Source organism: Prionailurus viverrinus, chromosome B1 (assembly GCF_022837055.1).
Source record: "Prionailurus viverrinus isolate Anna chromosome B1, UM_Priviv_1.0, whole genome shotgun sequence".
NCBI classification, from domain to species: domain Eukaryota; kingdom Metazoa; phylum Chordata; class Mammalia; order Carnivora; family Felidae; genus Prionailurus; species Prionailurus viverrinus.
Genome location: NC_062564.1, coordinates 27,167,808 through 27,181,833, shown reverse-complemented (window position 1 = coordinate 27,181,833; position 14,026 = coordinate 27,167,808). Strand labels below are relative to the sequence as shown.

Here is a 14,026-nt window from a genome sequence, read left to right as displayed (position 1 = left end):
GATGAGGACACTCCTTATGGAGGGCAAGGGGGAAAGACAGTAAGAGAATATGGAAATCACAATGATTAGGTTTTACTTAATAGCTTGTTAGGCTTTTGCAAATCCAGAAACCGTCCTCATCAATAGTGATCGGGCATCTGTGGGTTTTTATAATCAAATAGGGATTTAGTGAATGAACAGATAAGCACATGAACATTCATCCTGCAGGATTATTCCTGTGTGATTCAGGCCTGAGTGGGCCTGGGTGACTTCCAGGCAGTCAGTTTCAACAGACATCATCAACACACTGCAAGACACTCCCCTTCCTCGTCCTCTTTCAGCTGATGATTACCGTTCCAGTGCTTGGAGAATGGCTCTGGACTCTCACTGTGGGGCTTTAGCTAGTCAATCAAATTCTACGAAACCGTATGTACCAAGAGCTGAACCATTTACCTGAATATTTTTAAGATGCGGACGATAAACAAAAGCAAGCATGATTTCTATGCCTGCAAACAAAAAGCCTCCTGGGTCTTACGGTTTCTAAAAGCTCTATCATCTGTAACAATAAATATTAAATGAGAAGCCATTACACACCTGTTACTGCTCTAGACAATGTGAGGAGAACAGGGAGCTGTAAAGAGCACAGCCCTTGACCAAAAAGGTAGTTAAGCTTAACTGGGAAGGCTAGAAACGCGCTGAACAGGAAGACTAAGATTGTCCTAAATTATGTTGTTGGTTAGATATCTACTTACTTCATGCACAGTATGCATTTGATAGAATAGTAAATGTCAGTGAAGTTTTCTAGACTTGAAATGTAGCATGCTCACCCCATAGGATGCTGCGTTATGAAGAGGAATTAAACCACCTTTGTCTTGGGCATTAACATCTGCTCCGTGCTCCAGAAGATATTCAGCTACCTCCAGGTTATTGTAGCCTGCTATTAGAGTGGAAGAGGCGAACATGTCAGATTAAAGAACTATATATTTCTATCTATGTATACAAATCACAAGGGCTGGAAAACGTGACGATTTTAATACTTTTTGCTCATCTGAGCAGCTGATACTACTCTCACGTGACTAAGAGCCTTTATGATAAGGCGTCATACAAAATGAAGCCAATCAAAAGCATTTCACTATTTCTGTCCAGCGTCTCCCTCATCTTCTGGTGAGCTGTATCAGGTATCCGAGCAAGCACCGTGAGCCTCAGGGGGGCTGGGGGCGCTCACCCGCCAGGTGCAGAGGGGTGGAGTTTCTGCCCTGGGTGTCCCTGCAGTTGATGTTCTCTGGCGTACAGAGCTTCTGCACTCTCGCCAGGCAGCCTTTCTTGGCAGCATCCAGTAAGGCGGCGTCTCCCCTCAGCAGGTCCTGGATGTCCGTGTCTCCCTCTTTTACCAAATCTAATGGTGTGTTTCCATCTCTGTTCTTTTTGGTTGGGTCTGCTCCATGCTGAAACAACAACGAGACAAAACCAAATGGGGTTTGTATTTTCTATAGTACCTTTCTTAAGGTCTTTTTAATTTTTAACTTCACCTTCATTCACCCAAAGAAAGGTATCTATATCCTGTATGCATTTTGAAAACCAGAGGCAACACCCGCCTTTTCTTTGTAAATTCCCTGCTCAGCAATATGGTGGATCAGCTTTGTAACTACTTCTCAGTGGAAAGTCTAAGTCTTAGGATCAGTGGTGACAGTGAAGTGGGGAAGGGGCTGGGCACCTTTTCTGTGTCAAGTCATATACTTTCCCAGACACCACGCTGTCTCCGGAAATCCCTTTTCCTTTTAAGAGCAGCCTGGATATTACTTTTTGACCAGACTTCAATGACATAAAGATATTTAGTGTGTATAATGGGAAGGAAGTAAGAAGAGGAAGATACACCAGTGGAAAAAGTACTTGATTCTAAATGCAATCAATACCAAAGTCTGCTAATTTTTTACTGTTTTCATTTTAAGTCTTAACACCTCATGTGAAATTAGGTATAGATGTATTAACAATGGATTTGATTTTAAAAGTTGAATCATCTACACCTACAACATGAAACGAATAAAAGTCAAGGACCTTTATTATGGGCCTGACAGACTGCTACCGGCCCACTGGAGAAATTCAGAATAAACCAAACTAGACAGTGAATTCACAGTGACCTGGAAGTTCTTTGTTTGTTTGTTTTTCCTGGAAGTTATTTCTTACCACCTAGTGAAGGTAAAAATGAGTATCAAATACATTATTGTCCTTAAGACTCATAAAAACATATTTAAAGGCATAAAGGTGGTGGGGACAAGAATTCTATTTATGTTTAACCAGCATAAGCTTTAAAAAAAAAAAGAAAACTACACAAATATATGTCTGATCACTTCTCACATCTTTTAATCCACAAAATTATGTTAGTTTCATGTAACTATTAGTTCCTACTATCTCGTTGCTTTCCCCCAAATTTATATGAATAACTTTGTTTAACGATTACTTTGTATTTTAATAAAAATCTAATATCAAAGTTCTTATAAGACATGTATGTTTAATGTTTGATAATGAGCAATGAGTTTTGTTAATAATAATACAGCTACTAAGAAAAAAAAATCAAAGTTGTTGAAAAACTTGTTTCTCCTTCTACCATGTTTTCTGATATTAATACCACAAGTATAAGCAATGCAAACAAATGCAACTCTTTCCAAGACCTACCTTGATGAGTTGTGATGAAATGAACTCATCAGATCAGCTCAGAAAGATACTTCAGACACTATTCAAAGCTATGCAAGTATCATGTTATCACACTCAAACACGCCCCTAAAATAGAAAATGTAAGCAATCTCTACAGCACTTAATGTACTTAATAATTCACTGTGATGTAATTTTCCATACTAACCGAAAAGCCAATGCAATTAATTTATATTTTATAATTTTAAAAATTACATACTTTTAAAAGGAGCTTGCAGATTTCATATTTTCCTTTAGCTGCTGCTTCATGCAGAGGGGTAAACTTCCATAAGTCCGCCACATTGACAGAAGCCCCATGCCTTACTAAAAGTTCCGCTACCTCATAGTGTCCATATGAACAGGCATTATGAAGGGGCACCAAGCCACTAAACAAAAGAAAATTATTTTTAAGACATGTAACAGATCTTTGTGTTAAGATGATACTTATAATAAAAATGATGTTAATTCTTCTTTGGCAGTGACTATGATGAGCACTCACTTAAAAAGAAAGAATTCTCCCTGGGTCTTGAAGATACAGTCACCCATTTCCAAGTAAGGATTAATAATTTCAAAAACACCCCTTTCAACACAAGGATTTCCCCTAGCCTCTTGGTGATGGGACAGAAATTTCACAGCAATCCTATGCTTAGAACACATACAGACAGACCCAGAGAAAAGGTTCCATCACAATATTTTTAATTAAAAAAATTTTTTTTAAGTTTATTTATTCATTTTGAGAGAGAGAGTGCAAGCAGGGGAGGGGCGGGGAGACAGAATTCCAATCAGGCTCCACCTTGCCAGCAGAGAGCCTGATATGGGGCTCAAACCCACAAACTGCGAGATTTATGACCTGAGTGGAAATCAAGAGTCGGATGTTTAACCGACTGTGCCACCCAGGCGCCCCTCCATCACAATATTTTTAATTCAGGTTTCATCCTGGTGATAGGGAGAGCAACACTACAAAGTGATTTCAGGAATAATTAACCAATAATCTGGTTTCATCCACTCAGATTTTCTTCCATTTGGGTTTTCCTAATGAAAATGGTATGCCTACTTATAAAATAGACAAAAAAATTTAACTAATTTACTCAGTCAAGTTCTACCTTCTGTCTTTCATTTTTATTTCTGAAATCCTAATAATTCAGCAGTGGCTTCAATGCACAGATTTAATATTTACAAGTTAAGCAAAGAAAAGTCAAAATCCAAGTGATCCAGGAACTGTAGTATTTGGTGAGGAAAATAATGACACCAACCATAAACTCTAGTTGCATGAGAAATCTAGCCACCTCAGCTCATGAACAAACTATTCTGAGACAACTCCAAGCTCTGGTTAGAAGGCAGCTGGCATTCTAAAAGGATAGAAAGCCGTTCCTATAAACAGGGTGCAATAAAAGGATAAGCTTAAGTTGCACTTAAAATATAACAAAAACAAGCTACCAAATGTTTTTTCTTATTTAGAGATCAGTACTTTTGTTTTTAATATTTTGAGATAAAAAATATTAAGTGCTGGGGCACCTGGGTGGCTTGGTCGGTTAAGCGTCTGACTTTGGCTCAGGTCATGATCTCTCGGTAAGTTCGAGCCCCGCGTCGGGCTCTGGCTGACAGCTCAGAGCCTGGGGCCTGCTTTGGATTCTGTGTCTCCCCCTCCCTACCCTCCCCCTCCCCCACTCATACTCTGTCACTCTCAAAAATAAAAAATAAAATAAATAAACATTAAAAATACTAAGTGCTAACTACAATGGGCAGTAGAAATAAATGTTGGTTGCTCTCCAGTGGACAACAAAACTTCAAGTCTGATGTATCCCTTTTAAAAGATAAATGCATAATGGTTAATTAAAGTCTGAATTGTGTGGTTTAATTCTACAGTACTCTGATATGTAATTGCACAGAAAAGTGCTTGCTTATTTCTATTTTGAGATGATATGAAATTAACTCAGAATATGGAAGCTCATTTCAGTTAAAACTTCCTTCTTGCATCACTAAATAGCTGCCATGGCTGCTTTAAACTCTGACTAGATAAATTAAAATAATTTAGTAAACTAACATAAAAATACAGAATATCTGAGTTGGTAAAAATAAAATTATGTGTCTATTAATAGCAATGACGTTGGGATGGATGGCTTCTTTTGGAAAGAGATTATACATTTTTAATAGCAAAAAAAAAGGACACAATAAATTGTAAACTATATAAACATATTCATACAATGCAGTAAAATACTATGATAGGCATTAAAAAGATGAGATGAACAATTAAGTACTGATATGGAAAGCCATTCAAGACCTATTTCTGGGTGAAAGAGCAAATTACAAGGCAGGCTGCATGGAATGGCATCCGCATTTATGTTAAAAATGAGGCCGACCCCCCACAGCAGCATTCCCACTGCTTTTAAAAAGTCTGGAGGATTACAACAAAATTTTTATCTAGAAGGTGGGGTGACAGGAATTTTCGTTTTCTATACTGTATGTTTCTATTAATGCTTTAGGTTTTAAAAAAACATGCATGACTTTTTTAACAGGGAAAAGAATCTGAGACTTCAACCACATTTTAACAATTTTTAAGTCCCAAACAGCTCATTCTAGCACCTACCCTTTGTCTTTGGCGTGGACATCGGCCCCGTGGTGTAGGAGGTACTCCACAACAGACACACGATTGTAGCCTGCTGCAAAGTGTAGAGGTGTAGAATGCCGACCCTCCAAATCTCTGCAATTCACATTTTGAGGGCTGCAAAGTTGCTTTAGTGACACACACACACAAAGGACATTAATATTTATTCATAGGTTTTGCTCCAAAATACCGCAGGCATCTTAGATAAACTGTAATTTTCTAATGAATATTTATTTCCAAAGATTAGATCACGCAAGTGATGTTTAAAAATCAACACTATGCCTGGCTTCACAGTGTCTACAAATGTTCTTACTGTTTACAGAGCAATTTAATCTTTTTTTTCATCATTTCCTGGCCAAAATCCTAATCGAAAAGAAAAACCCGGCATAAAGCAAGGCTTTCCAAGGCAAATGATGCCTTCATTTTTCATCCTCACAGGGTGTTTCTCCCTGAGACTGACCGCCACAGCGCATCTACGGTCCTGCACGCGGTCGGCCACTCCTTCCTCAAGCAAGACCGACCCTGCTTGACTGCAGAACCACCCAGAGCTCCTGGCTCTGCGGACATGGCAAGCAGAAAGCCTCCAGAAAAAAAAATTCTGCCTGGGCCACCCACTTGGCCCTCTGACCCACTACAGCAAAGCCGGGCAGTCACCAGGGCTTGAGCTGATCTTTGGGACATGTCCGTCTGACTCATAGAGTCAGACTGATTTCAGTCATGCTCTAGTGTTTCGCCTTCCCTTTCGTCTCCTTCCGGATGCTACTGTCTCAGCACAAGCTCCATTCTGTCTGCTTACACGGCAGTGGGAAGCCAAGAAAGGCCGGCGGGCTGTGCCACTGGCGGTGATAGATGAATTATAATTACAGTATGTGAATAATAATCCACAGTTTATTTAGAATCTCGTGTTCTTTCAGTGAGAGAATTACTGTCCGTGAAGGGGCTCATCATCTCCATCTCACAGATAAATACACCAAGGTTCAGAGAGGCTAAGTAGCTTGTCCTTTTTCATAGAGCTGGCAAGGCAAAGGTACAATGAAGACTCAGACCCGGTTTTCCTGATTTGTGATCTCTTGATCTTTCTGCTCGATCCCTGCTTACTCTCTTAATTGCCCTCGTTCAGGGAAGTGATGTGAAGAAAGGTAATAGAAGAACAGTCAAAAAAGCCGAGACAACAGTGACATTTTCTAGGCTACAAGGTATGACGGCAGGACTTTCCAGGCATTTGACAATCTTGCCGCCACTCCTGCCACTGTAATGAGCTACGATTATATAAAAACTAGGACCTTGGAAGGCATCTGTTTCTACGGATTTACTGACGAGGCGCCTTCAACGTTGGTAGAGTAGAAACAGGGCTTTTCAGGTGGTACAATGCTTACATGACAGAAGGAAGTCTGGGCCATAAGGGAGAGCCTACGATCTCATCAGCTCTATGTGGAAAAGCCCCAGACTCTAAACTCCGAAGAGCCAACTGTCATCTGGCCAGCTCATACGTCTTATCCTTTCACGACAAGTGAATCTGTGGCTACATTAATACATATACTATAGAATCAAAAAACAGAATAAACACATAAAGTAAAAAGAAAGGATACAAACATTGGTAGCAAACACCTTCTACTGGTGTCCTACGTGATGAAAGCTGCTTGATGCTGCTGCTGGTGGCTCTTTAGGCTGTTATACTCTAAATTCACTTTTTTTTCCATGCAGAGAATATTGGCAAAACAGGGATGAGGTAGGGAATAAAACACAACTCATTTAGCCAGGTCCCCAAAATAAAAGCTCATTTTGCTTATTAAATATTTGATTTCTAATATTTGGAAGTTCTTCATTCTCTGTTCCATTTCACTTTCTTTTGAGTGCCAAAGAATTTCACATCTTTCTCACCTGGTCTCCATAGTTTCAGTTAAGCTGTGTGCTTTACTCAGCAGACAGCCTTGCCTCTAATTCCTAATTTTAAAAAATACTTTCTGAAGCCTATAGGGAAAGCAACCTACCACACTTAATTCTCAGTCTGTCCTTTGCTTTTTTTCTTCCACTTCCATTCCATTCATAAAAAAATTATTTGGCCTTTACTGTGAATGGATTGTTTCAGAAACCTGAAAGCTGTGGTATATTTGCCTATCAGTACATACAGAACACGTGGAATTAAAAACTACATATTCGGGAAATACTAAACGATGAATTTAATGATAATGGGCACATGTAGTAAGTCTGGAGCCCAGATTATCAATGCTGTGATGCAGAAAAGGAGTCCTGATCACTTTTCTATTTAAAGATTTTTTTTTTTAAGTTTATTTATTTTGAGAGACAGAAAGAAAGAGAGTGCAAGAGGCAGTGTGTGTGCACGCACGAGCAGGGGAGGGGTAGAAAGAGAGGGAAAGAATCCCAAGCAGGCTCAGGCTCTGTGCTGTCAGCACAGAGACCGACACAGGGCTCGATCCCAGGAACCATGAGATCATGACCCGAGCCGAAACCCAGAGTCAGACGTTTAACTGACTGAGTAACCCAGGTGCCCCCAAAGATTTTCTGTTATTAGGATACATTTCAAATGACAAGAAGTATGTAATTTTAATTATGAAAATAAAAAGTATATAATTTTAGATCTAAGAGAACTTTAAGATTTCTCCCCAGTGGCTATTACAACTGAAATTTACTATTTTTTCTTTAAATAACTTAGATGTTCTTGTAAGATGGAAGAGATGTTAGAAATGGCCACATACTGAAACAAAAATAAAATTTCTGCACATTTATTGTCATTTTCAACCAGAAAGAATGCTAAAGGTAGTTTGCTAAAAATCACAAAAATAGAGTTTGCTTAATAAGTGACAAACTTTAGTTTGTAAAAAATAATGTTACGACTATCAGTCCCAATTTCACATTAGCCTTTCTTTGAAAGAAAGAAAGGAAGGAAGGAAGGAAGGAAGGAAGGAAGAAAGAAAGACAGACAAACGAAACCACAAGACCAACCCCCAAACAAGAACAAAATGCCACCTCTTTCTATCACCCCTGCATGAGTGGTTACAGATAGGAAGTGTATTTATTTATTTAACGTTTATTCATGTTTGAAAGACAGAGAGAGAAAGAGCACAAGCAGGGGTGGGGTGGAGAGAGAGGGGGACACAGAATCCGAAGCAGGCTACAGGCCCTGAGCTGTCAGCACAGAGCCTGACGCGGGGCTTGAACTCACGAATCGCGAGATCATGACCTGAGCCGAGGCGCCCCGGAAGTGTGTGTTTTTAAAAAACATATTCAAGATCAGACTATTATTTCATCTTTGAAAAAAATTAAATCTATAACCATGTTTCTATACCACAAACAACGGCTGTTAAAATTTTCCTGGCAAGCAGAGTTACATAGAAAAGAAAATCCATCCTCTGTACATAAGTAATTCCAAATGGTTGCAGGATCATAAGAATGCTTTTCTAGAGCAACTGTTGAGAATCTCTTGGAAAAGTTGAAGAAACATTGTTTTGACATTTTTATTGTACTATTATCTGGGCTTGAACTAGCTTAGAAATTTATGAGTGTGGCCAAAAGCAACAGTTTCATTAATCTAAGTGAAAATAAAAGAGCTTTCATATAATCAGAAGAAAAGTGACTAAAACTGGTTTAATGGATATAAAGCACGTACTAGGAAATCTTCCTGGTTTATGGATCGACTTTGTTTTTCCCTTTCATTGTTTGGATTTGAATGGTTTCACTTATAAGCTTAAAATGAATTGGTTAGCAAAGTTCAATAGTGCCACCCAAGATGTTAAAAGCACTGATTTACCTTCACAGTTTCCAAGTCTCCAGCTTTAGATGCCTCTAAGAGTCGATAGTCAACATCAGAAGTGCGTATAGGTGTACTTTCTGAATAAAAGAGAGGAGAGATTAGTGTTAGGTTTTAAGGAATCACAGAGTTAAGAAGGAAAATTACTTGGTGAATGGAAAGAGGGATTAAGGGGTCAGAAATTCCTGAGATATAATCTATGGATTTTCTAAACCGTTTTCAGATGAGAAAAAAGTGGCTTCTTATTTCAATTACATCCATCTCATCCTAAGCCACATTAAAAAAAAAGTATTTATTCTGAGAGAAAGTGAGAGAGAGAGTGGGGGACGGGGGCTGGGCACAGAGAGTGTGAGAGAGAGAGTGGGGGAGGGGGGATGGGCACAGAGACAGAGAGAGAGAGAGAGAGAGAGAGAGAGAGAAAGAGAATCCCAAGTAGGCTCTATGTTGTCAGCATAGAGTGCAATGTGGGGCTTGAACTTACAAACTGTGATATCATGACCTGAGCCAAGATCAAGAGTTAGATGCTTAAGTGACTGAGCCACCCAGGCACTCCCATCATAAGCTACATTTAAATAAATTCGAAGACACATAAATGCTTCTCTGTCCCTACTATTCTAGCTTTCAAATCTTCTGGCCAAAACCTGGCAAAAGGGAATAAAGAAACATAGAACACAGTATCAAGAACATCTTTATGATACTTTGGTCTTACAAAGTGCTTTCGCAAAGCTTTGCCATTGATTTTGTTGTGCAAACCTAGGGGAGCCACTCAACTTTCAGTATTCAATGTTTAGCCTTTTTCTTTTTGGCCTCAACTTCCTCAATTTGAAACAGAAATACTACTCCCAAAATTAGTGATCTCAGAAAATATAATCAGTGTACTAAAATTCACATTAATTCACATTTATTGAATGGCTTCAGGGAAATGCAATAAAAAATGTCTGTACAATTGGGAGGTGTGACAGAAATGCCAAATGGAATATAATTAGATTAGGCCATTAGGTCCAGATGTATGAAGTTAACAGATGAAGGGTTTTGATTAATATAAACCAAAAATTCATTACACGTTGGCCCAAATAAAAAAATTTTTAAAGAAAACAATGTACAAATATGTCACTCAAAATATGTTTGTGGACATTATGTTGGCCTTTCTACTGCACACGTGTATACACACTCATGTAACACAAAAGGAGTGAGTGAAGTCCACGAGACCTGGATTTTAACAGTGATGACGGACAAATCACTTAATAGCTTAGTTTTGCACCTATAAAGTGAGTGTTGGATTCCCTTAAATCCTCTTTCAGATTTAAAATTACATTATCTTTTGATCAAAGATCCTTCCTTGAGTCCTCTGTCTACAGGGGAAGATCAAGTGATGCTACGAAAAGGTTTTAGATTTCAGAAGAAACAACTTCAGCTCTTTCTAAAGTGCTTCATTCAGGAAGAGTGGCTTTTACAGCATAGGTTTTGAGAACTCTTCCATAAAAGATAAACTGTGTTTATTTAGTCATGATATTACTTAGCAGATAAAATGCTAAGATTAAAGGGAGGAGAGGAAAATATTTCACTTAATGAAGTACATTTTTGAAACATCAATAAGTATTTTTCTTTAGACAAGAGCTTATTATTCATTAATTTGTGGAACTGTCGACGAAAGAAATCAAGTCTTGCTTGTCTTCAAGGTTCTTTTCACAGAGAACATTCAGAAAGCATTTGCTGAACTGACTTCCACCATGCTATTTTATACTGGGGTCAGTGTGTCTGGCCCACCATCACTCTTTCTTTGGCTGCCTTTATCCTGTTCTTTGTTGTCTCATTTGCCTCCTTTCTCGGTGTGCACGACTTCGCTGCATGAATGGGTGAGGGAGTCGGTGTGGACATTATGTCTCTGTGACAGTAATTCTCACAGCTGGCAGAGCTCACGGAAACATCCTTTGGATGTATATAGGTAATATTTCGCAAAGTGAAATGACAGTTGTTTATGTATATAGAGTTAGAACTTTGGATATTTTCAGACTCTAGCATTTGAGGGATACTGCTCGTATGGATAAGTGCTTTCATTCTATGAATTATTTGAAATTGGCACATTGGTCTTGATACAGACTACTTGCAAAGGGTTATAATTTTACAATCAAGCAAAAATTTTTATGCAAATATAAAAATCCCTCTGAGAACTATGGAGAAATTCTTACTCCTTGTCAAAGAGTAGAAAGTAGTTATTTAAAGATATTGATTAATTACTATAGAAATTATAGACCTTTGCATCCATTATAACTCCTGAACAGGCTTAGAACAGATTCATTTCTGGGAACAAAGTAGTAGCTGAAAGGATATCTATACACCAGGAGCTTCGTACAAAGAGAAACAGAATTAAAAGAAGGATATAAAAATGAAGTTAAAAGGGAACATAGGTAAAATAAGAGTAGCTGATATGCAAAGTACTGTATCAGTAAATTCCTTTATGAGCACATTGGCTTTTTCAGAGTATGAAATTAAAGATTTCACTTAGAGTCAAAGGCTAAAGATAGGCTTCTAATTTTTTCTCCAATTCTATTCTGGCTCACCAGAATTTTAAAAAGAAAATAAAAGAGAAGAAAAGAAAAGAAAAAAAAAAAGAAAAGAGAAGAAACCCAAACTGAAAGTTCCAAAGGTCAGAAGGCAGTTTGCTATTAAAAAACAAGCAAAACAGAACAAAAACAAGTCTCCAGTAGACTGGCTGTCACTGGACTGGCAATAGGTCTTACTGACTTATTTCAATGTGCAAATGTAAATGGGGATTTCCGTATTTAATTGAGCTCTTATAAATCTCCAAATCCTTACCTCTATAAATGATTACGTAAAAGTAATGGAATAATCATACTGGAATATACAGTCAGAATAATTCATTCTAGGGCGCCTGGGTGGCTCTGGTTAAGTGAGTGACGTCGGCTCAGGTCATGATCTCGTGGTCCATGAGTTCGAGCCCCACGTCAGGCTCTGTGCTGACAGCTCAGAGCCTGGAGCCTGCTTCGGATTCAGTGTCTCTCTCACTCTCTGCCCCTCCCCTGCTCACACTCTCTCTCTCTCAAAAAGAAAGAAACATTAAAAAAAAAGAATAATCCATGGCAAGGTCTAGCCTAAACATACTGTTTAAAAGAACTTATCTATGATGCTGGATATATTCTTTATCTATGGTAATATAGTAGCCACTAGTCATATGTGGCTAGGACAAATGATGAACAGATTTAAAATTTTTATTTAATTTTAGTTAATTTAAATTTAGCCACAAGTAGCTAGCAGCTACTACACTGGACACAGCAGAATATAGAGAAAGCAGGTCTGGAGAAAAAAGTCAAATCTTCTGAAATCATGTTTTAAAATTCTGGTTCATTGGGGCGCCTGGGTGGCTCAATCAGTTAAGTGTCCGACTTTGGCTCAGGTCACGATCTCAGGGTTCGTGAGTTCGAGCCCCATGTGGGGTTCTGTGCTAATAGCTCAGAGCCTGGAGCCTGCTTTGGATTCTGTGTCTCCCTCTCTCTGCCCCTCCCCTACTCGTGCTCTGTCTCTCTCGGTCTCTTTCTCTCTCTCTCTCTCTTTTTCAAAAATAAACATTTAATAAATAAATAAATAAATAAATAAATAAATAAATAAATAAATAAAATTCTGGTTTATAAAAAGCTGCCGACATTAATTTTGACATAAATACTGCCAACAGTTTACAATTCAAACTTTATTTTATTTTTAAAGTATTTATTTATTTTTAAAGTATTTATTTTGAGAGAGAGTAAGCAAGCGCACAAGTGCAGGAGGAGCACAGACAGAGAAAGAGAGAGAGAATCCCAAGCAGGCCCCGCACTGTCAGTATGAAGCCTGATGTGGGGCTTCAACCTATGAACCGTGAGATCATGACCTGAGCCGAGACCAAGAGTTGGACACAACCGACTGAGCCACCCAGGCACCCCTAATTCAAACTTTATTAATGTAAACTATTGGCAATTACTGACTTGAGAGCTGGAAGTGCAGGTTTCTAAAAGTGGATCTTAAACCTGGTATCAACATTATTAAATGTATCTTCATAAAAATGTTACCCAGAACACAACTCCAATAACCTGGTATACATCCTATATGACTGATGCATTCTTTTAGGAGTCATTAGAGATATAAACTGGAATTGGATTAGTAAATTTAGGTACAAGCAAAAAGTCCAGCTAGTACATGGTCCACAGACTATAGATACTCAAGTTGCTCATAGAAATATTAATTTAAAAAATTGTATCCTCAGGGCACCTGGGTGGCTTGGTTGAGCATCCAATTCTTGGTTTCAGCTCAGGTCATGATCCCAGGGTCATGAGCTCGAGCCCTGCTCAGCATGGAGCCTACTTAAGATTCTCTCATCCTCCCTCCCCCTCTCTGCCACTCTCTCCCACTCATGTGCGTGCTCAAATAATTAAAAATTAAAAAAAATTGTCTCCTCTTCCAAAAAACAATTCCCATTTCAAAACCTTTCTAAGGGCAAGATTTTATCATATAATTCTACCACTGTATTATTTTTCCATATCAATAAAGAATATTAAGAATTAAACCAAAAAGTTCTGGCATATCCTATGTTAAGCATTTAATTACCTATTTAATGTTTTATCTTCCAAATAAACTTCTAAGAAGAATTATCAGAATAATTGAATAAAATATTTCATTTGTGATTCAGTATTTAATTTTATCTTTTACCAGAAGTCATATACTCTAATTGCATTGATTTAGAAGACATTTAAGAAACATTAATGGATCAAATCTGCCTAATTTATTCAATCCTTTCTTCTCCATTTTGTCAATTATCTCCAAATTATGCGTAGTATTATTAAGAATTTTTAACGTGATGGCTATCTGTTTGCCTGATTTATGGTTACAATTTAAAGAAACTAACTGAAAATTCAGCACTAAATGGTTCTTGGTAAAAAGCAGAAGAAAAACATTTAGAATGTTTGAACAAAAATTACACCTTTTGGAATTAT

General features: G+C 38.1%; 1 protein-coding gene across 1 annotated transcript in view; it reads right to left on the bottom strand.

The window, feature by feature from the left end:
- The window catches only part of TNKS (tankyrase), a 214,131-nt gene that overhangs the window by 41,832 nt on the left and 158,273 nt on the right, over window positions 1-14,026 (bottom strand). Inside the window, exons 13-17 of the mRNA XM_047855551.1 lie at window positions 9,042-9,121; window positions 5,255-5,400; window positions 2,888-3,053; window positions 1,205-1,424; window positions 807-916 (exon numbers count right to left, since the gene is read on the bottom strand). Of these exons, the coding sequence (XP_047711507.1) occupies window positions 807-916; window positions 1,205-1,424; window positions 2,888-3,053; window positions 5,255-5,400; window positions 9,042-9,121 (722 nt within the window). The remainder of the gene's footprint in view (window positions 1-806; window positions 917-1,204; window positions 1,425-2,887; window positions 3,054-5,254; window positions 5,401-9,041; window positions 9,122-14,026) is intronic.